Source organism: Schistocerca americana, chromosome 2 (genome assembly GCF_021461395.2).
Source record: "Schistocerca americana isolate TAMUIC-IGC-003095 chromosome 2, iqSchAmer2.1, whole genome shotgun sequence".
NCBI lineage: Eukaryota > Metazoa > Arthropoda > Insecta > Orthoptera > Acrididae > Schistocerca > Schistocerca americana.
The window spans coordinates 81978511-82002536 of NC_060120.1; the positions used below are offsets into that span (position 1 = coordinate 81978511).

A 24026-nucleotide genomic window follows, 5' to 3' on the forward strand; every position below is an offset into this window, starting at 1 on the left:
TTCGCGGGCAAGTGCTCTACCAACTGAGCTACCGAAGCACGACTCACGCCCGGTACTCACAGCTTTACTTCTGCCAGTACCTCGTCTCCTACCTTCCAAACTTTACAGAAGCTCTCCTGCGAACCTTGCAGAACTAGCACTCCCGAAAGAAAGGATATAGCGGAGACATGGCTTAGCCACAGCCTGGGGGATGTTTCCAGAATGAGATTTTCACTCTGCAGCGGAGTGATCGCTGATATGAAACTTCCTGGCAGATTAAAACTGTGTGCCCGACCGAGACTCGAACTCGGGACCTTTGCCTTTCGCGGGCAAGTGCTCTACCAACTGAGCTACCGAAGCACGACTCACGCCCGGTACTCACAGCTTTACTTCTGCCAGTACCTCGTCTCCTACCTTCCAAACTTTACAGAAGCTCTCCTGCGAACCTTGCAGAACTAGCACTCCCGAAAGAAAGGATATAGCGGAGACATGGCTTAGCCACAGCCTGGGGGATGTTTCCAGAATGAGATTTTCACTCTGCAGCGGAGTGATCGCTGATATGAAACTTCCTGGCAGATTAAAACTGTGTGCCCGACCGAGACTCGAACTCGGGACCTTTGCCTTTCGCGGGCAAGTGCTCTACCAACTGAGCTACCGAAGCACGACTCACGCCCGCTGCAGAGTGAAAATCTCATTCTGGAAACATCCCCCAGGCTGTGGCTAAGCCATGTCTCCGCTATATCCTTTCTTTCGGGAGTGCTAGTTCTGCAAGGTTCGCAGGAGAGCTTCTGTAAAGTTTGGAAGGTAGGAGACGAGGTACTGGCAGAAGTAAAGCTGTGAGTACCGGGCGTGAGTCGTGCTTCGGTAGCTCAGTTGGTAGAGCACTTGCCCGCGAAAGGCAAAGGTCCCGAGTTCGAGTCTCGGTCGGGCACACAGTTTTAATCTGCCAGGAAGTTTCATATCAGCGATCACTCCGCTGCAGAGTGAAAATCTCATTCTGGAAACATCCCCCAGGCTGTGGCTAAGCCATGTCTCCGCTATATCCTTTCTTTCGGGAGTGCTAGTTCTGCAAGGTTCGCAGGAGAGCTTCTGTAAAGTTTGGAAGGTAGGAGACGAGGTACTGGCAGAAGTAAAGCTGTGAGTACCGGGCGTGAGTCGTGCTTCGGTAGCTCAGTTGGTAGAGCACTTGCCCGCGAAAGGCAAAGGTCCCGAGTTCGAGTCTCGGTCGGGCACACAGTTTTAATCTGCCAGGAAGTTTCATATCAGCGATCACTCCGCTGCAGAGTGAAAATCTCATTCTGGAAACATCCCCCAGGCTGTGGCTAAGCCATGTCTCCGCTATATCCTTTCTTTCGGGAGTGCTAGTTCTGCAAGGTTCGCAGGAGAGCTTCTGTAAAGTTTGGAAGGTAGGAGACGAGGTACTGGCAGAAGTAAAGCTGTGAGTACCGGGCGTGAGTCGTGCTTCGGTAGCTCAGTTGGTAGAGCACTTGCCCGCGAAAGGCAAAGGTCCGGAGTTCGAGTCTCGGTCGGGCACACAGTTTTAATCTGCCAGGAAGTTTCATATCAGCGATCACTCCGCTGCAGAGTGAAAATCTCATTCTGGAAACATCCCCCAGGCTGTGGCTAAGCCATGTCTCCGCTATATCCTTTCTTTCGGGAGTGCTAGTTCTGCAAGGTTCGCAGGAGAGCTTCTGTAAAGTTTGGAAGGTAGGAGACGAGGTACTGGCAGAAGTAAAGCTGTGAGTACCGGGCGTGAGTCGTGCTTCGGTAGCTCAGTTGGTAGAGCACTTGCCCGCGAAAGGCAAAGGTCCCGAGTTCGAGTCTCGGTCGGGCACACAGTTTTAATCTGCCAGGAAGTTTCATATCAGCGATCACTCCGCTGCAGAGTGAAAATCTCATTCTCGAGTATCTCTTGTTGTCAGATTGAGCAACAAATTTCTTTTTCCCAAAATTATATTCAGTACCTCCTCATTGATTAAGTGATAATCTTTCTAACCACTAGCATTCTTCTGTAGCACCACATTTCAAAAGGTTTAATTCTCTTCTTGTCTGATCGGCTCATCGATCGTCCGTGTTTCACTTCCACACCCGGTTACACTCCATTCAAATGCTTTCAAAAAAGTCTTGCTAACACTTAAATCAATATTCGATGTTAAAAAATTTCTTTTTTTCAGAAACGCTTTTTTTGCTAATACCAGCCTGCATTTTATATTCTACTTCACCATCATCGGCTATTTTGCTGTCCAAACAGCAAAATCATTAACTACTTTAAACCATCAATTTACCTTCCATTAGAAATGTGGAATGCACTCAACGACTGTCCCTCAAAGTGATGGAGCATAGCAGTCAGTCGCCCTTTCCTTTCAAGCTTTATTAAAGGAAACTAGCCATTATCACTGCCAAAATATTAAACAAGTATTTAGTCAGGCAATAGTATAAAAAGTTATAACTTGTGTCATAATCTATATCGTTTATACATTAGATTTCTACTTTACATGTCTCATTTCCTAATCTAATTCACACAGAATCACCTGATTTAATTTGACTACATTCCAAAATCCTTGTTTTGTGGTGATGAACATCCTGTATCTTCAAGTCTTCAAGTCTTTCAAGTCCATTGCTGTCTCTGACCGAGCCAGGTGGCGCGGTGGTTAGCAAACTGGACTCGCATTCGGGAGGACGACGGTTCAAACCCGTCTCCGGCCATCCTGATTTAAGTTTTCCGTGATTTTCCTAAATCGTTTCAGGCAAATGCCGGGATTTTTCCTGTGAAAGGGCACGGCCTATTTCCTTCCCAATCCTTCCCTAATCCGAGCTTGTGCTCCGTCTCTAATGACCTCATTGTCGACGGGACGTTGAACTCTAATCTCCTCCTCCTCCATTGCTGGCTCTGACGGAATTACAATGCGACCACAGATAATATGTACAATGTCGTAAGAGTCAGTTTTCTAGTTATGTGTGTATTAATTATTTTTATGTAACGATATCTGCCGGCCATTTACGGGTTACAAAGTTGCACAGTGGCTGAGATTTAATAATAAAATCAAAATATTAGGATTTGTCACTACCGAAGTACCAAGTGAGATAAACATTTAACCAAAACAGTAAAAACATCGGCCTATTACACAACAAATGCTTGCAGTGTTAATTAGATAACCCTTTATAGATAAGAGGAAACTGAGCAGGCCAAATAATTTCATATTTTATTTAAAATTTGGTTAGGAACCTGTCACATACCGTATTTTACATCCCTGAATAATGAAAGACAGAAAATAGATTTCATTTTTAATGGTATGTAAATATTGTGTGCCCTGCGAACTGCAGCAATTGCTGTAACAACTGATATGTGACTGATCAACGGCTGCACATGTTTCGTATTTTAACCGTACATTGTACCCTATCAAAGAGTATCTTTCTGAAAACATTAAAATCTGCTGGTGCAGACTGGAAGTACGAAAGCCTGACAGTGGGAATTACGCTCAAGACAAACAGCGGTAGTAAAGACTGATAATGAGGAAACAGACTAGATGGGTCCTGGAAGGGATTCTGGGCAAAGTTGTTGTTTGCCACTACGTTTTCTCGATGCTTATGTAGGAAAATCAAGAGATGAAACACCAACTCTTTAAGTGAAAAATGTTTCTTTAAGGCATTACAATGAAATGACGTCAGTATTTTAATTTTATCCGTTTCTGTCGTTGTTTCTTCCGTGAATGTATTACTTTCTTAAGATAAAGAACAACCGCCTTCAGTCATAATCGTGATTTTATTCCAATACACAATGCATTTCGAGCCCTGGGTGCTTAACTTCAGCCGCTTTGACAGACGAAACAGATTATTTTTCAGATTAAGCTTAATTATGGTCCTGGTAACAGTATAATGGTATATTAAAAATGGGGAAATTGTGAACATTAGTTTACAAAACTAACACAAATGGAAGAGTAACTCCGTGTTTTCAGTGGTGGATAAATGGTTTTTGAAGCACATGTGAGTAAACATGTTTATGTACATGCACTTTTTCGTTCTACAGCACATTTTGTAAGCACAAGTCACAATAACTCAAATGATTTCAAATACAAAGATGCCACATTTCTAAAAATACAAAAGTGTTATTGCTTCAAAGGAGGTACGAAGCCATTACATTATTAGTTATGCAGGATATCATTTACAAAATTAATACTTGTGAGCATTTCAAATGTGGGTTACATTATCAGACGGCAGCACTATTAAATATTTGCTTCCTTAGGAAAAAATAAACTTTTAAAATTTCCGAAATAACTGTGATTCCTATACTCTGTTAATTCAACATATTTTCGGAAGATTTTACTTAACGTAACATTATATATTCACAATGTCTTTGAAGGTTATAAAAGTAAAATACACAACTGTAAGAGGATAATTTGCAAAAACAATTATGTCTGTATATAATCCAGCAATGATGACAGAATTAAAAGGAATAACTACGGTTAATGACAAAGAGAGTCGTGAAAGAGGATAGGATAAATAAAAGAACAAAGTGATTATAATCAGTTAACATCATGGTTAAACCATAGTGTCATTAAAGGGAAAGACCTTGTTACAACTAAGCGTACGCAGAAACGTTGATGAGAGGGAATGGAAACTGTGTCGATGAAATAGGCTTTGTATATCAGAAGAGCAATTTGAGAGATGAAAGGTCTGTTGACGGCAATACGATTCAGAATAATTAAAAAAAAAGATTTTTCAAACTACCCGTTCAGTATTACAGGGCAGCAAATCAAAGACAGTAAAAAAATTACAGAAATACTTGAATAATTTTGAAATGTTGTAGAGAAAAATACTTAGCATGAAATGAGCTGACAGGACGAGAAACGAAGGATTACTTCCAACAATAAGAGAGAAAAGAAAATTAGCGGAAACGATAAGAATCAGGGAATGATCTTGAATTTGACGTATGTTGCGAACAAAATGCCTGAAGCGAAGAATCGTCGAAAGGTAGATTGCATAAAGGGAGAGAGATAACGAATAAACCCAATCACTTTCAGAATTTATGAGATTCACATGTAAGGGGAATTTACAGAGTGTCCCTTAGACACCTGTAATAAGACAGATTACCAACGAAAAACAGAAGAGGATTGTACGATGAGGATTGGATAATGAATCACTAGTATTCGTACACCTAGTATTCTACACTATTCCTGTGTATTTTGCCTCTTATACTCCTACTGGCGTGAGACGTTTCGCCTTTTAGCAATGAATTTAGTTTCAGGAAAATATGGGTGCTGCATTTAGATTTAAAAGGAGAGACTTTCGTATCATTCAGGGTGAAAAAATACCTAACTGTGCGATATTGTTTATACCGCAAGAATAATGAAGACATAAGAACATATCACGTGAACACAAAATCGTTAGAGATCTGGAGAAGTCACTGGAGATGGATCACGATCTGTAATTTCTCTTTCAAGTACATCGAAGTTATTTAGTGCTAGGAGAAAACAGGAGTATTAATGAATGTCACTGAAGTGGACGTCTTCGCAACGACAATTTCGTCTGAAACACCAGAAACTCTTGTTAGTTGGTTGTAATCTAACGGTTTGGGTTCTTAACATATTTTTATTTGCTTGTCGACAAACTAGAGCGCCTACGATCAACAGTTACTTTATTGTATGGCACGAGATCACGGCGTACTCCATTTTAACTGACGATAACTAATATCAAATGGAAATCTGTTCCAAGTAAAGTACATATTTGGAACAACTTGATAACGCTATTTATACAAATGTTTGTTACAATTTAGAACTCTGGCCGAAATATTTTTGTAAGGGCTACACGTAAAACGCCACAAAAGAAGAAAACATTAACGAAAATTACATGCAACTTTTCAATACCAGCAGTTAAATAAAGGTTCCGTCGCGCTAGACAATGGTCCTCAGTGTTCTTATGGTATCTCTTGACAACTGAACAAGACTTGGGCAAACTGACCTAGAAATCTGTACACAACAACACACATCAGCTCTTCTGTATTTCAATCAAAAACAGAGAAAATTTCTTTGATTAGAATTCAGTATTCATTACGAATCACCTATGCAGTAGGTTACGACAGCTACTCCGAGCAAAAACAAGCCTCTTTTCTGGTTAACTGCGCTTTGGTCAAATAAGTTGAAAGTTTGCAACCATTTAATTAAAAAACTCAATTAACGAAGCTGCTGGCGGTTGAATTTGGTGAAAATACTTCAGTAACGCCCTGTTAATAATTCATGCAACATTGAGAAATGAGAATGGCATAGTAATTCAGGGCAATTTCGTACCATACAATAAGTAATTTGGAACTCAATCAAGTAGTGATTGATATAATATAACGAATTCATTGCGAACTACGTGTGAGCTGGAATCTGGTATGATGGTTTTAGTTTCACTTTCGCTTTCCAGCACGTACGTCACCCTACTCGTACTGTAGTAAAAGAACGCCATTGGCCTTATACAGTGGGTGATTATAAATATAAGGTTACCACCATTTTAGGTGGACAATGGCACCAATAGAATACTGGAAAGGAATTCGGAGAATTTGTTAGTTGTTAACTGATTGTTTAAAGCTCCAATTTTCTGCATAACTTAGAAAATTTTGTACTATCTCATGAGAAATCTTTCAGTACTTGATTGCTTTCGGAGTAGTATTTACACATTATTTGCTTCCAAAGAACCACAGTTTCTTTAATGTTCATCATCATCATCATCATCATCATCATCATTTAAGACTGATTATGCTTTTCAGCGTTCAGTCTGGAGCATAGCCCCCCTTATAAAATTCCTCCATGATCCCCTATTCAGTGCTAACATTGGTGCCTCTTCTGATGTTAAACCTATTACTTCAAAATCATTCTTAACCGAATGCAGGTACCTTCTCCTTGGTCTGCCCCGACTCCTCCTACCCTCTACTGCTGAACCCATGAGTCTCTTGGGTAACCTTGCTTCTCCCATGCGTGTAACATGACTCCACCATCTAAGCCTGTTCGCCCTGACTGCTACATCTATAGAGTTCATTCCCAGTTTTTCTTTGATTTCCTCATTGTGGACACCCTCCTGCCATTGTTCCCATCTACTAGTACCTGCAATCATCCTAGCTACTTTCATATCCGTAACCTCAACCTTATTGATAAGGTAACCTGAATCCACCCATTTTCGCTCCCATACAACAAGGTTGGTCGAAAGATTGAACGATGCACAGATAACTTAGTCTTGGTACTGACTTCCTTCTTGCAGAAGGGAGTAGATCGTAGCTGAGCGCTCACTGCATTAGCCTTGCTACGCCTCGCTTCCAGTTCTTTCACTATGTTGCCATCCTGTGAGAATATGCATCCTAAGTACTTGAAACCGTCCACCTGTTCTAACTTTGTTCCTCCTATTTGGCACCCAATCCGTTTATATTTCTTTCCCACTGACATTACTTTCGTTTTGGAGATGCTAATCTTCATACCATAGTCCTTACATTTGTGATCTAGCTCTGAAATATTACTCTGCAAACTTTCAATCGAATCTGCCATCACAACTAAGTCATCCGCATATGCAAGACTGCTTATTTTGTGTTCACATATCTTAATCTCACCCAGCCAGTCTATTGTTTTTAACATATGATCCATAAATAATATGAACAACAGTGGAGACAGGTTGCAGCCTTGTCTTACCCCTGAAACTACACTGAACCATGAACTCAGTTTACCATCAACTCTAACTGCTGCCTGACTATCCATGTAAAGACCTTTAATTGCTTGCAAAAGTTTGCCTCCTATTCCATAATCTCGTAGAGCAGACAATAACTTCCTCCTAGGAACCCGGTCATATGCCTTTTCTAGATCTATAAAGCATAGATACAATTCCCTGTTCCACTCATAACACTTCTCCATTATTTGTCGTAAGCTAAAGATCTGGTCCTGACAACCTCTAAGAGGCCTAAACCCACACTGATTTTCATCCAATTGCTCCTCAACTAATACTCGCACTTTCCTTTCAACAATACCTGAGAAGATTTTACCCACAACGCTGATTAAAGAGATACCCCTGTAGTTGTTACAATCATTTCTGTTTCCATGTTTAAAGATTGCTGTGATTACTGCTTTTGTCCAGTCTGATGGAACCCAGGCCATTTCGATTATCCTATGTAGCCATTTAAGACCTGACATTCCACTGTACTTGATGAGTTCCGACTTAATTTCATCCACCCCAGCTGCTTTATTGCACTGCAATCTATTGACCATTTTCTCCACTTCCTCAAACGTGATCCTATTTCCATCATCATTCCTATCCCATTCTACCTCGAAATCTGAAACATTACTGATCGTATTTTCACCTACATTGAGCAACTCTTCAAAATACTCCCTCCATCTGCCCAAGGCATCCACAGGATTCACCAGCAGTTTTCCTGACCTGTCCAAAATACTTGTCATTTCCTTCTTACCTCCCTTTCGAAGACTGCTAATTACACTCCAGAATGGTTTTCCAGCAGCTTGACCCAATGTCTCCAACCTGTTTCCAAAGTCTTCCCAAGATTTCTTCTTGGATGCTGCAATTATCTGTTTGGGTTTGTTTCTTTCTTCAACATAACTTTCTCTGTCTACCTGAGTTCTAGTATGCAGCCATTTTTTATACGCCTTCTTTTTCCTTTTACAGGCTGCCTTGACTATATTAATGACTCTTCCACGGTTTTCAAGTCAAAACATTTTTAGTTTAATAACATGGAATACAATTAAGAATTTTGTAAAAATTGATACTAAGATAGTGATATTTTGTTTTCCATCAATACCCGTTTAAACTGTAGTTAATTTGTTTATTCACCAAAGCCAGAAGTTAACGAAACAATTTCATGGTATTATGTGATAGGATGCTTGGAGAAACAAAGGATGTTGAAACAAAGTTCATTAAATAATGCTTCTGAAAAACAAAGCATTTTTGTCAAACTGTTGAAATTTAGTACACATGATGCTACAAAACAGTACTGGCAATTTTTAGTGCGATTTAGAGTGTGCCTTAAGGAACAAAGTGAGAGTAGAAACGCATGTGCTGAAATGTCTTCCAACGGCACTACAGAACATGGAAAATATAGGTTCTAACAAGTGTCGCTAGGCCACCTTTTTTTCCACAAACGAGAGATTGTATAATGATACGCAAATGGAGCGGTTTCAGGTTGAGAACACAACAATAATCATAGAATCACAATTATCTTAGCTGTTAACATTCAAAATTATGTCCACAATAAAGTAATGAGTATTCTGTTTCTGACCTCAGAGTTGGTTTATCTGGGTGTTCAAGCTTTATAGCTTTGAGAAAAATATGGAAGATAAACAAGAAGGATGTGTATGATAGTGCATTTTTTACCAGAATGTTTACAGCCGTTTCAGCAACATGGATAAGTGACAGCCGCCATCAGTTTCCGCACAACAGCTAGAAACTCCATCACTCAAAGAAAGATGATCAACAACCTACCTAGAACAGAAATATCACCCTATAGGTCCAAAGATATTTGGTTGGTTGGTTGATTTTGGGAGGAGGGACCAAACAGCGAAATCATCAGTCCCATCGGATTAGGGAATAATGGGGAAGGAAGTCGACGTGTCCTTTTAAGGGAAGCATCGCGGCATTTGGCTGGAACGATTTAGGGAAATAACGGAAACCTAAATCAGGGCGGCCGGACGCAGGTTTGAACCGTCGTCCTCCCAAATGCGAGTCCAGTGCTCATACCACTGCACCACCTCGCTCGATCATGGATATTTAACCAGGATTCCACTGCAGAATTTTCTGATTTCTCCTATGGCTCTAAGAAACTGTGTACTGAGTGTACGTTGTATCTCATTGGAAAGCTTTTGTTTCCAAACAAATCACCCAAATTATTTTTAGAAAGATAGGTGCCATATTTAGTGACAGTACAGTCAATCGAAAACAGATTTTCTACTAAGAGTAGCCTATATGACATTCACTTTCTATAACATATTTTCTTTCGATCAGGATGATTCAACATGTCTTGTGGACTGTAAGGTCTGAGGTTTGCGGCCTCGTCCTATTGTCCATGGTCGTTGCTTCATGGCGCAACAGTGTTCACTTGCCAATCCTTTTCCTCAGATAAACTAGGGTTGTTGAGAAATACAGACCAGTTTACCTAGCCAAATGCGTTCTCCCTCTATCAAAAATGGCTCTGAGCACTATGGGACTTAACTTCTGAGGTCATCAGTCCCCTACAACTTTGATCTACTTAAACGTAACTAACCTAAGGACATCACACACATCCATGCCCGAGGCAGGATTCGAACCTGCGACCGTAGCGGCTCCAGACGCATTACGCTGATTCTGCTTAGATTTTTTTATGACAGACCACAGGACTACTGACTGAAGTCGTTAAAGAAACCTGCTATGCAAATATTCACATGACAGTGCTTGTTATATCTCCTTCTACTAATGCTAATCTGTGCCATAGCTGCAAATATGCAGCACTACAGAGTCTGCAATATGTGGGACTGGTGATTATTTTCCTTCGTACAGAGAAATTTGCACAACACACTTGCACTCATTAAGAACAAACACGCAAGGCCAACCGTCTTGCCGCAGTGTTAACATCGGTTCCCGTCGAATCACCGAAGTTAAGCAATGTCAGGCTTGGCGAGCACTTGTTTGGATGACCGTTTAGGTCTGCAAAGCGCTGTTGGAAATGGGGTGTACTCACCTCTAAATGGTTCAAATGGCTCTGAGCACTATGGGACTCAACTGCTGAGGTCGTTAGTCCCCTAGAACTTAGAACTAGTTAAACCTAACTAACCTAAGGACATCACACGCATCCATGCCCGAGGCAGGATTCGAACCTGCAACCGTAGCGGTCTCGCGGTTTCAGACTACAGCGCCAGAACCGCGCGGCCACTTCGGCCGGCCGTACTCACCTCTCATGAGCCATTTGAGGAGCTACTTGACTGGGAAGTAATGGCTCCGGTCATGAAAACTGACAACAACCGCGAGAGTGATGTGCTGACCACGTGCATGCTAAGGAAGGGATGGCGGTAGGTCGGTACGGTTGCCTTTCTAGTTTATTCGGACGGAGTTCAACTATGGCAGCAAGAAATAGCAAGATACCTTCATTAGAGCATTCCAGCCGTGTGTTGAATCAACGTGAGTACCCTTCCTTTTTTGTTATTCGCTATATACGCACACGCGGAATCACGCGGTTGGTAGTTCAGTCACTCGGTATCACATAGTGGTCACTCGCCAAGTGATAGGCAATAGACGCGTGGCCTTTCCACGTGTGTAAGGAAACAGAGACACTACCTACGCAGATTCTTTACAACTTAGTGTCACTAATAGGACCGGCAACCAAACGAATGCATTTGAATTAGAATTTCTTTTTAACTGCCGATTTTTCACGTTCTCTATCGACAAAGTGTGTGGTGCATGTGTGGCCACAGTATACCGAAAATTAAACTGGTAAACCTACGGTCGCAGGTTCGAATCCTGCCTCGGGCATGGATGTGTGTGATGTCCTTAGGTTAGTTACGTTTAAGTAGTTCTAAGTCTAGGGGACTGATGACCTGAGATGTTAAGTCCCAAAGTGCGTGGAGCCATTTGAATTTTTGAACGTACTTAATGTTTCTGAAGGTCGTTATTTTAGCTGTGGAAATACATATTTGTGTGAAAGAATAGCTGATTAAATAATGGTCGCTTTCAGTCAGCTTCTAAAACTGCACCGACACGGAGACGCATTTTGAAGAGAACAAAGTAAAAATGTATGTTGAGGAGTGTGACAACAGATTATAACTGTCAGGTTAAACCTTTAATCCAGTTACGCTGTCGGCTTTCGTGAGTAAATCGAGAAAATGAACTAACAGGACTCATTATAGTTGGTAACGTAAACCGAAACAGAAAGGAAGCGTATGGTATCGTGGTCGGCAGAGATAGGTATCATTCGAATAAATTACTATCTGGATAATTATTCGAATAAATAGTTCACTCAAACGAATTTATTCGTCAACAAATTATTTTCTACTTAAATAACGAATAACATAATGCAACCGCATTTTCTTTATTTACTTACTGTACAGAATTAGTATTTGTTCCCTTGGATCAGAGCAATTTCTGTATGACAAGTAACTTATTAATGGTCTGTCTAGAAATGTCCGTTTCTGGCTCAGTGGCTTAAATTCCAGACTACAAAACTAAAACTTCAGGGTTTGGTTCGATCCACCATTGGTTCTACGATTTCCCTTGTTACTTACTGGTTCTTTCGGCTACAACGATCACTTTAACACTAAGTCAAGTTTACCTTATTTCGGAGTACGTGTTGAAATATGGATCCCCCTCAGATTGGCTGTATAAGTCTCTTCGGATGTGAGAGGGGCACCGCAGTGCTCAAACAAACAATGCTTAGCGTTAAAGGGCTACATCGTACTTGATGACTGACGTCAGTCACTTGCAGCTACCGTATTGCCACATCGGCGCCGGTTGCCACTCGGTTACAGGTAATATGCAAACACGGCAGTTCACTTCACGAATGCTGTCAATGTGTAACGCGCAACATAGAAGTGCCCGCCACGAGGTATGTCGGAAATGCGAGATGATTTGTCGACAGCTGATTTTAATGAGCAGATACTGAACTGCAGCAGGAGATGCGTTTTGTAGCCCTAAATTTAAACTCGTGTCTAAGCTAACCACAACCTCGTGATGTGGAATGTATCCGAGAAAGTGGTGCTCAACAATCTACAGCTAAAATCGCAATAGCTTTGTTCACATTTGTTACAGATAATACATTGGAGCAAATTCAGGACAGAAAAAAGTTCAGTTTTCAGCGCTTAAAGCAAACTGTAACTTCTCGCTGTCATTGGTTACCTAGAAGTATCCTCTGACTCGCTACACGAGCTGCCGCGTTACCAGCAGTTCTCGTTTGCACTCGATTGCAGCTTATAGACGACAAAGGCAGATTCCAGACGAAAAAAGGAATGATAGGTAGAAAAATAAGAGCAAATAAAAAAAACAGAAATAATAAAAATTCACTTTTAAACCAATTAATTGAATAAAATGATAATCAGACTCTTTTCATTAGATTTCGAAACAAAAAAATATTTACTGTATTTGACGAGATTCGCAACGATGAATTGTAGTGTCCAAAACATCGGTTTCACACCATCTCGAGTGATGCCTATCGAATATAAACCGATGTCTGTGCTTACGATAACGCATATGTGAAGCTGAATCGCGTCTTGTGTGGAACTACCAAGTAGTGTTTGGGTAGTGCTGTGTGTGAAACGGGTGTATTTCACTAGCATCGTTATCTGTGTGTGTTGTTTATTATAGTGTTATTATGTTTTGTGAAATATGAAATAAAAGTGCCATACCCACGATTTGGGATCCAACACCAAGAAAGGCTGCCGGATAAGAAAAAGGAAGCGAGCTGACCAGTTGTGGCAGTTTGGCAATGGAGAACGGTTCTGGTGCGACGTTGAGAGCTCAGACTGGAGAAAATCAGCTACAGCACGAGAATTATCAGCTATCAAGTAAGTTTAATCAGACTATAGGCAGCCTGAGTAAAGCAGCCGCAATGCTGAGCAGCCAGCTGACCTGAAGTTGTGGCTGATCACCCGAGTCAGATGGACAACAACTATGTTCTGCCTGTTTGCTCATAACAAAGGCAAAGCCACGTTACTCAGGTCCACTATACTGTAATTATAAAAATTATTTTTCCGTCTTTCATTTACCTTGTTCCATGCTGACTGTAAGTTCACTTACCGACAGTAGATGTTAGAGCATAAGGAAATTATAGTGATTCATCTAGTTTTAAGCATTTAATTTTGCCTTAAAAATAGCTTGCGAATATCGGAGAAAATCCTCTCGTCAAACAATGGAGTACCGATGCTGGGCGTCATTGTAGGGAACTAGGCATTTGGTTTATCTGAAAATTTAGTGCTTGCTTATGAGGAAGAGATGCATACTCGAGAAGAATTTTTAATTGCCGTTGCGACGGGTCGCGGTTTATTTTCTCGTGTCTCTATTCGTAGTTGTCACTGTGCAGGCTGCAAATAAAAATTCACCTACCCGAAAACGGCGTCTGCTCAGTGTCCCTTCACTCGGCAATGTAGATACTTACAAGGTGATGTAAAAGCAGCGTTGATAAAAAACACCACCTAAATTCTGTAATTACTGAAGCCGCGCAACTCTAGTTATGAAAGAAAGTTCTGTAGAAGTACTCTCATCCAATTTTATCGGGCAGTAAGAAAATGGATTGGCTTCTGAAAAATAATCTCCGAAATTTCCACACAATAATGTTTATTTTGTCCTTGATAACCAAAGAAAAGGTACCTGTTCAACAGATACAGTCAAAACCTTTGAAATTTCGCCAAGCAGTCCTCAACAACAACTGCCATCGACTTAGCTCACCAATAACTCAAACATTAAGTAATTCTTCATCTTACACTTTATTTTCACTGGCACTAGTATAATTTTAATTAATATTGTGTTTATACTGGTTGCTGGTGAGAGGAAAGTTAGTTACTAGTATTTTACTAATGATCTCATTCATAAGCAGCCATATCACAGTCATCACAGTCTCTCAAGAAAGTTATAATTAATCTTTAGTTGTTTAATCAGAATCGGACGATGACTCTCCTTGTACGCAGTCTCGGTGATTCGAAGCGATCTGCAATCACGTGTAAATAAAATGTCTTGGTTTTCTTGCGTTGCGTAGCCTGTCGGGAAACCTCACATCAAGCGGAAAGTTTACTTTGATAGAGTTTAATTATCTGATGAAATAATGGAGCTCTTGGTTCTAATAACTGCAGGTTCGTTTCCAATTCATCGGAAGTTCCCATCTGATTACCAACGAAACGACACCTCCGTGCAAATTTCCAATTAGGGAATACATATATAATGAAATTCCTTACACATCTTTGATGTAAATGCTCAGTATATATTTTCTTGATTAGCATACAATATATTTTCAATCTCTTTCTTCCAGTAATCTCGATAGCAAAATTGCAGTTATTCAGTGCGGCTATTTGGCACGGAAAAGATCCTAGAAGTCCTCTCAACACACCAGAGAGAATATTACAAAGAGTAATTATGCCCTCATGGAATAGTAATAGTACTGTACTACTTTGCGCATCGATTTTGCGAGTATTTAGCTGGTCAAGTAGGAAACGTAATTCACTCGTAGAATTGTGCAGGGATAATTACTAGAATATAAAGAGATATTACACTAGTAACATGACCGTCCGCACTCAAAGCTAGCGAGCGACTTCCTTCTTCCAGCCTCACTCCCAGTATATCAGGTAACGAGCGGGAACCGTCTCAATTCTGATTGGCTGACCATACTGACTGCCAATCAGAATACTCGCTCGTGATCATACTCGCGCCAAAACTTCTCTGCACCAATTGTTATACACAGACGCTTTTGCGTCCATCTGACATACATATATTATAGTACTGTTTAATAAACGAAAACGAAAAAACAATAATACTGGAAATATTCTTTAGATACAGATTTTACTCCAGCTGACTTTCTGGCTGCTCTGTTACAATAGCAATCACACCTACACATACGTCATAATCAAAGTGGGTAAATCCCCTAGGATCATTTTCCCACGACAGGCTTGTGTAACTCTTGCACATTACATAAGACGGTATATAATGCAATATTGATATTTGACGAATGTCCCACACACACACACACACTCTCTCATTTACTCACAGGCTCACATAACACATAATAAAATAAATACTGATTTTAATAGTTGTTTCTGAAGTTGTTCTAGAATTCATACTACGAAAATTGTAAGGCATTTGAAATTTTTAAATTAAATTTCAATTAAATAATTCTATACCCTGATACTTCAGGTGAGTATTTCAATTGACAACCAAAAACAAGTCATAAATGTTTCCAGGTGAATTTCCTTTCTTAAGTTTTTTTTTTCTTTATTGTTATTTTAATCACCTTATACAAAGGCGGGCTGTCAGCAGCATATTACGCTGCTCTTCAGCCGCGAGTGGTACAATAAATACGACATATAGGTGGTGTAGATAAGGCAATGAAAATGGCGGGCAAAAACTGTAGACACGAAAAGCAATGAACTTGAAGCCGTTCACGCTGGACGAGAAAAAACACCAACACCTGTTGACACGGCGCACAAAAACACGGACGACTGCGACGGCACAGGTGAACAGTGGTGGTGTGACGGCGAAAGAACACTAAACACAAAACGAAGGCACACACACGAGTCACTGATGGCGATGATCTCCGGCGCGCGAACGTTCACTGAGCGTGTACGAGTCCGTGGACCTGCCAAGAGAGGAGGAGGGGGGGGGGGAGAGGGAGAGGGGTGAGCAGAGGGGAAAGGAGGAAGGGGGAGGGGAAGCCCGGGGATAGAGGGGTGGAGGAAGGGGGATGGGGGGAAAAGGAGAGAAAAGGGAGGGAGGGTGCCTAAAGGAAAAGACACAGGAAGTGGGAGGGGAGGATCAAAGTTCATCGGAGGGGTAGATGGAGGGGCTTCCTTAAGTGTAGTTTTTCTAACTTTAAAGTAAATTTTTCTATCTCCGAAAATATGCCCGCTAGAATGCTGAGATTTTCACACCGCCTTTCTATTAATAACAAAGTGCAGTATACAAATTTGGAAAGGGATTACGCAAAAACTACTATCCTGTATTTAGATTCTTATAGGAGGTGAATGTACGCGTTAAGTAAGAGACATTGAATAGCTTTCCCATGGCATCCAGTGACAGATGCACTTGTGTTTCCCGGGTAGGCCGCTAGATGTCAGCCCCCAAAGTTACCTACAGCAAGCTATCGTGAAACAAGCGTTCTCTCAGAAGAGCTTGCGACGCTACAGCACGACAAAAGCATGCTGTCTTTTACAACATCCTGTAAGTGTCCCTCCACTACTGTAAATTCCTCTAGGTCCTACAAGCTGTCAACTTCTGTCTGCTTCGACAAGTGCGCAGGCACTGACGGCAGCCACTTGCGTTCTCCACGAGAGACAATGTTCACAGCTTGCTGCGCAGAGCTAGTTGGCTGCCGTGCAGCCCGACACGTTCGAATGGCCGCTGCATCCAGGAAACCGTAGCTGCCCATTGCGCGGGTTGCAGTGCACCGCCATTGTTTTATTGGCTACTGCAGCCTGACTGTCGCAGACGGACTGCAGAGTACGTCGCATCCGTACAGAATCGGCTCTGTTCAACTGCCTCTGCTCCTGGCAGTACGTCTCCCCCTCCTACCGCTGACAGGCGCAGGAGCTCTACGTAAGCAGCAAAGATGAGAAAGAATACAGTCACAAAGACTCTTACTCTTCAATACCTTTCTTAGATCGCTAACACTATCGGAATGCGTACCTCCTTGATATAATTAACATTTCGTTTACGGTTGTAGTGCTACAAAATTAGTTGAAACGCCCGGTGAATTACGCAGGGCTAACAGGTAATTAGGATTATGGAAAGGGCCAAGGGAGTTGCGGTTGGATTCATTTCACAATTGTAATTTATTATTATTTAGTTCACAAATGCACTTTTGAAAGAATTAAATTTGCAGATGCTTCAGAATAAGTTCAGTTTTGAAAAGACATGACACAGTTAAATTTACGAATAAGATAAATCGTATACATATATGAGATCAGCATCATGAGCGCCGGAAGGCCGCCAGATTAAATCTTCAAAATTCCAAATATACTAGGATGGTTACTGAAGGCAGAAGGCCACAATGTTTTAAGATGCTAACAGGGCTGATGCCCCACAAGGTGCACAGAAACAGATAAACAAACGTAATAAGATGGCTGAAAGCCGCAAGGCTAAATTCTGCGAATTAAGGAAATATATATTGCAACAATCGGTAAAACAATACATTAAGTTTAAATATTTCCTTTCGCAACAGCAATGATGGAAGGTTCACAATAAGTTGTAAAATCTTTCAGAGGAAATTACAATAACCTTTCAAGAGCAGAAGGTGATAATGTTTGGACTTGAAGGAAACTCTGAGAACATGTTTCCAGGGCTGAAGGCCCCCAACTAAACTTGCCAAATTAAAAATATAAAATACAGTTAAATTACAACAACATTAACACTGCCAAAATGATAATTAAGAGAATGGCACTCAGTAACCTCCCATGGATCAGTCTGCCTTCGTTCACTTAGTCGAGACAGGTGCTGAGTCCAACTACACTTCAAAAATGTTCAAGTGTGTGTGAAATCTTATGCGACTTAACTGCTAAGATCATCAGTCCCTAAGCTTACACACTGATTAACCTAAATTATCCTAAGGACATACACTCACACCCATGCCCGAGGGAGGACTCGAAACTCCGCCGGGACCAGCCGCATAGTCCATGACTGCAGCGCCTAAGACCGCTCGGCTAATCCCACGCGACCCAACTACACTTCATTCGTGCGATCCCAACCAGGGGACAGCCACGGGCGGACCGACACAACGACTAGCTTGCCATCAATCAGTACAGGAGAACTCAAACAGAAAACGTTACAAACGTGGTAATCCACAATGATGTATGTATTAGCTGTCAAATTTACACACCATGTTGGACAGCGACAACAGGTGAGGAAAGGACGCTGCCTGAACTTACGTTAGTGGCCAGGGCAGGTAACCGGAACACTAACGGCCACAAGGCAGAAGCTTCCGCTGGTACACTTGAATTTGAAATACGGGAGTATAGTCAAGCAATATAGTTAATTACACCGCATGGCGGCTAAATTTCAGCAATAGAAACTCTCCGTGTTGCTCACAGGAAAATTTCGAGTCTCGGTCGGGCACACAGTTTTAATCTGCCAGGAAGTTTCATATCAGCGCACGCTCCGCTGCAGAGTGAAAATCTCATTCTGGAAACATCCCCCAGGCTGTGGCTAAGCCATATCTCGCAATATCCTTTCTTTCAGGAGTGGTAGTTCTGCAAGGTTCGCAGGAGAGCTTCTGTAAAGTTTGGAAGGTAGGAGACGAGATACTGGCAGAAGTAAAGCTGTGAGTACCGGACATGAGTCGTGATTCGGTAGCTCAGGTGGTAGAGCACTTGCCCGCGAGAGGCAAAGGTCCCGAGTTCGAGTCTCGGTCGGGCACACAGTTTTAACCTGCCAGGAAGTTTCATATCAGCGCACACTCCGCTGCAGAGTGAAAATCTCATTCTTGAAACATTTTGTGAATGACGTCCTTTAGGATAACGAGATCGCTCGACTAGAGTGGCCAGCATGTTCTCCAAACATGAACCCTATCATAAATGCCTGGGATTTATTGAAAAGGGTTGTTTATGGACGATGTGACCCACCAACTAGTCTGAAGGATCTACGCCGAATGGCTGTTGAAGAGTGGAACAATCTAAATCGACAGTGCCTTGCTGAACTTGTGGATGGTTGACATGACGAATACAGGCACGCATCAATGCAAGAGGACGTGCTACTGGGCACTAGAGGTACCGGTGTGTACAGCAATCTGGACCACCATCTCTGAAGGTCTCGCTGTGTGGTGGTACAACATGCAATGTGTGGATTTGAGAGAAATAAAAATGCCCGAAATGATGTTTATGTTGATATCTATTACAATTTTCTGTACAGGTTCCGAAACTCTCGGAGCATAGGTGACGCGAAACATTTTTTGATGTGTGTATACAAGTGACCACTGCAAGTACACACTGAAACTGTGACTTTCTTAGTGTTTACGAGTATTCGAGACGTTGAAGTGCTGCTCTGGTTTCTTGGAAAGCACAAAAAAGGTCGAACTGTGTATTCTTCTGAACTACCACTAGCTTAAAATAGCTTTGTTGATGTTTGAGTTCAGTGACAGTTTTCAGAAACGTATGAAGGAATGTGCAGAAGAGACTACCATCAGCAGTTTCTGGAATTCTCTACTGTTTTTGTTCTTATGAGGCATGATGTTGCGTTGCACAGCGTTTGTAAATATTATGAGCTCTACATATTAAACTGTTGCATAATAAAGCTATATGGAGATACTGTTAACACGGGGATACTGTTAATACTTCACTTAACAGAGTTTTATGGCGGGTAAAGTTTAGGGATTTCAAAAATAGTTGCATAACGTATGGACATTTAAGCCACTCTTCGTCACTCGTGCTCCACCTTCTACTTTGAAACGGAAGATCTTCTGCATGGAACACGTGATATATGCAAATTAAATGAATCTTCTAATAATTTTTCCCTCTATTGAAAATAGAAAAATGTGTTAACTGCCCATAATTTCCGTTTCAAAACGTTTTAATTTGTAACTGGTTTTTCACAATCTGTCTCCTAAATTTGATTACATTTACTGATTTTTGGTGTATAATATATTAATATTGAAACGCGTAGAGTACTAAGTACAATATTGACAAAATTTTCTTTACTGCAATAATTTTATATTCGTATAGTGCACTTGCTGCTAAATATCTGACCTTGGAGTACATTGAAACAGTTTTCACATTTGGAAAAAAAACTTAACTTTTCTGAAGTAATTCTTGTAATTTCAGAAATAAGTGTGCAATACACAAAAGTGAATGTATCACTTCAAAATGGGATGACAAAGAAAATAAACTTCGATTGCAGGGCTGGCTACATACACAAGTGTGAGAAGTGTCCCAAGGATCCACACTCACCTCTACTCTCTACCCGAAGCAAACTATTACTAGTCGCTGCCCCTTCGACGATAGATTAACACTAAATAGTTATCTAGAGAGATGTGTAAATCATAAAAATGTATGTGAGAAATCTTATGGGACTTAACTGCTAAGGTCATCAGTCCCTAAGCTTACACACTACTTAACCTAAATTATCCTAAGGACAAACACACACACACCCATGCCCGAGGGAGGACGCGAACCTCCGCCGGGACCAGCCGCACAGTCCATGACTGCAGCGCCCCTAGACCGCTCGGCTAACGCTTCGCGGCTACATCATACAAAACAGTGAAAAATGACTACTCAAATTGTTAGAAATGACTGAACTTTGCTTAGGTTCATGATTCTCTTTGATTATGCTTGTAGCACCTTTCAAATTACTGCAGGGGTTGTCTACAAAGTTTCGTGCCTCATTTCCGTAACTTGGCTGACCATTCATAATTTAAAAGTGGGTCAAAATTGTTTGGGTATGTTTCTAGAACACTACCTCTAGTACTGAGATGCACTGAAGAACAGTTTAGCTGTATTACTATGTCAAACGATTAGTTGCCATTTACACTGGGTAAAAATACAATGTTTTCGTGGTTACTGTGGTAGCTGTCTGTGAGAGTCTACGGGTGGGTTACTCAGTGCTAACGGTTGCAGGTGAGCTTCGCGCTGTTCCTCAACCTGGTGCGCATGCTGCTGGTCAAAGTGCGCGCTTCGGCCACGCTGCAGCGCCGGAGGGCGCGTTACATGTGAGTAGACTGCAGTCTTGTTCCGATTCTACTATCTTTTACTATCTGCATCTAAAGAGGTTACTGTCGTAAATGTTCCGCTGGGAGAATGATTATTGCTAAGTCTCCATATGAGCTCGAATGTGTCTAATTTCACGTTAATTGCTTGTCCGTGGGATATACTTGTACATAGGATTAAGCAATACATCTGTTGTATCGTACATTTGATACAACCACAAAAAAGATTTTACCCGTCCCTGCCTTCGACTGTTCATAGGGTACTGAGGAAAACACTGTGAGCTTACAAGGAGTAGAACACTGAAACACTGATGATGATAAGTAACAAGAACGGACACATTCATTGACGAATACTCAACTTCATACAAATCGGCTCTGGCAGCAGATCCTGAAGATCAATTTTCATTCCAGAAGGTAAGGCGGTGTACAGGATGGGCGTATGGGCAGGCGGTGGGCGTCATGGAATGAAAAGGGTAATTTTTAGATAAAGGCCGTCTATTGTCGAAAGCATGTTGAAAGGGGTTACATAGGCCTAGGGAGGTGATGGTGAGCCAGACCGTAGAGTTTGGCGAGATATAGTTGGCGAAGCTACCGAAAGTTGTTGTCTGCCAAAACGAAGTCCACAGTGCCGCAGCACCGGGAGAAGCGGGACTTGTTCAATGCTACAGGGCGCGCATCCGACTCGCAGGTGAGCAGGAATACAAGAGAGCGGGCTTGGCGACGGGCGGCCGCGTATATTCGACGCACCACGCGGCTTCCTCCGCCCTGATTGGTCAGGACTGAATAAACCGTGCGGGCGGAATGGAATTTTCCAGAGCGCCGCCTGCTAAGCGACGCCTGGGGCGGCGTTACCTCGTAAGCACATGAGGGAGGCGCGTGGTCAAGGTGCCCTTCCTCGGTGCTGACTTCCTGTTACTAGACCGTGGGAGGAAAGAATTTACAGGCAGCTAACACTGCCGGCCGTGGCTTGGCCGTAATGGAAAAACGAAGCTACCGTTTGGAGGCTCATATAATAAAGTAAAATCCCTTATTGTCTGGCTCATTATTTACAGCAGGATAGTAAACAGTTCTTGTCCCACTAGGATGTTGACTGAAGACGGGCTGGTGTGGACTCGCTAGAAGCAGGCAATGGGTTGCGAAGTACTCAAGTACACTCCTGGAAATTGAAATAAGAACACCGTGAATTCATTGTCCCAAGAAGGGGAAACTTTATTGACACATTCCTGGGGTCAGATACATCACATGATCACACTGACAGAACCACAGGCACATAGACACAGGCAACAGAGCATGCACAATGTCGGCACTAGTACAGTGTATATCCACCTTTCGCAGCAATGCAGGCTGCTATTCTCCCATGGAAACGATCGTAGAGATGCTGGATGTAGTCCTGTGGAACGGCTTGCCATGCCATTTCCACCTGGCGCCTCAGTTGGACCAGCGTTCGTGCTGGACGTGCAGACCGCGTGAGACGACGCTTCATCCAGTCCCAAACATGCTCAATGGGGGACAGATCCGGAGATCTTGCTGGCCAGGTTAGTTGACTTACACCTTCTAGAGCACGTTGGGTGGCACGGGATACATGCGGACGTGCATTGTCCTGTTGGAACAGCAAGTTCCCTTGCCGGGTTAGGAATGTTAGAACGATGGGTTCGATGACGGTTTGGATGTACCGTGCACTATTCAGTGTCCCCTCGACGATCACCAGTGGTGTACGGCCAGTGTAGGAGATCGCTCCCCACACCATGATGCCGGATGTTGGCCCTGTGTGCCTCGGTCGTATGCAGTCCTGATTGTGGCGCTCACCTGCACGGCGCCAAACACGCATACGACCATCATTGGCACCAAGGCAGAAGCGACTCTCATCGCTGAAGACGACACGTCTCCATTCGTCCCTCCATTCACGCCTGTCGCGACACCACTGGAGGCGGGCTGCACGATGTTGGGGCGTGAGCGGAAGACGGCGTAACGGTGTGCGGGACCGTAGCCCAGCTTCATGGAGACGGTTGCGAATGGTCCTCGCCGATACCCCAGGAGCAACAGTGTCCCTAATTTGCTGGGAAGTGGCGGTGCGGTCCCCTACGGCACTGCGTAGGATCCTACGGTCTTGGCGTGCATCCGTGCGTCGCTGCGGTCCGGTCCCAGGTCGACGGGCACGTGCACCTTCCGCCGACCACTGGCGACAACATCGATGTACTGTGGAGACCTCACGCCCCACGTGTTGAGCAATTCGGCGGTACGTCCACCCGGCCTCCCGCATGCCCACTATACGCCCTCGCTCAAAGTCCGTCAGCTGCACATACGGTTCACGTCCACGCTGTCGCGGCATGCTACCAGTGTTAAAGACTGCGATGGAGCTCCGTATGCCACGGCAAACTGGCTGACACTGACGGCGGCGGTGCACAAATGCTGCGCAGCTAGCGCCATTCGACGGGCAACACCGCGGTTCCTGGTGTGTCCGCTGTGCCGTGCGTGTGATCATTGTTTGTACAGCCCTCTCGCAGTGTCCGGAGCAAGTATGGTGGGTCTGACACACCGGTATCAATGTGTTCTTTTTTCAATTTCCAGGAGTGTAGAAGGCTGTCTTCTCGGTAGTCGAGCTGACCTGGAACTCCCCGCTCTGCTGTGGCGCCGGCGCATATCCACTGGCGGCGCCACCGCTGGAACTTCTTGATGCGGCAATAGCTGAGCCATACGCTGTCTCTGGAGTGGGTTGTCGACC

At 42.8% G+C, this 24026-nt stretch overlaps 1 protein-coding gene across 1 annotated transcript in view; it reads left to right on the forward strand.

Moving 5' to 3' along the window:
* Positions 1-24026, forward strand: part of LOC124593796 (secretin receptor-like) — a 144623-nt gene that overhangs the window by 104999 nt on the left and 15598 nt on the right. Inside the window, exon 10 of the mRNA XM_047132144.1 lies at positions 21216-21307. Within this exon, the coding sequence (XP_046988100.1) occupies positions 21216-21307 (92 nt within the window). The remainder of the gene's footprint in view (positions 1-21215; positions 21308-24026) is intronic.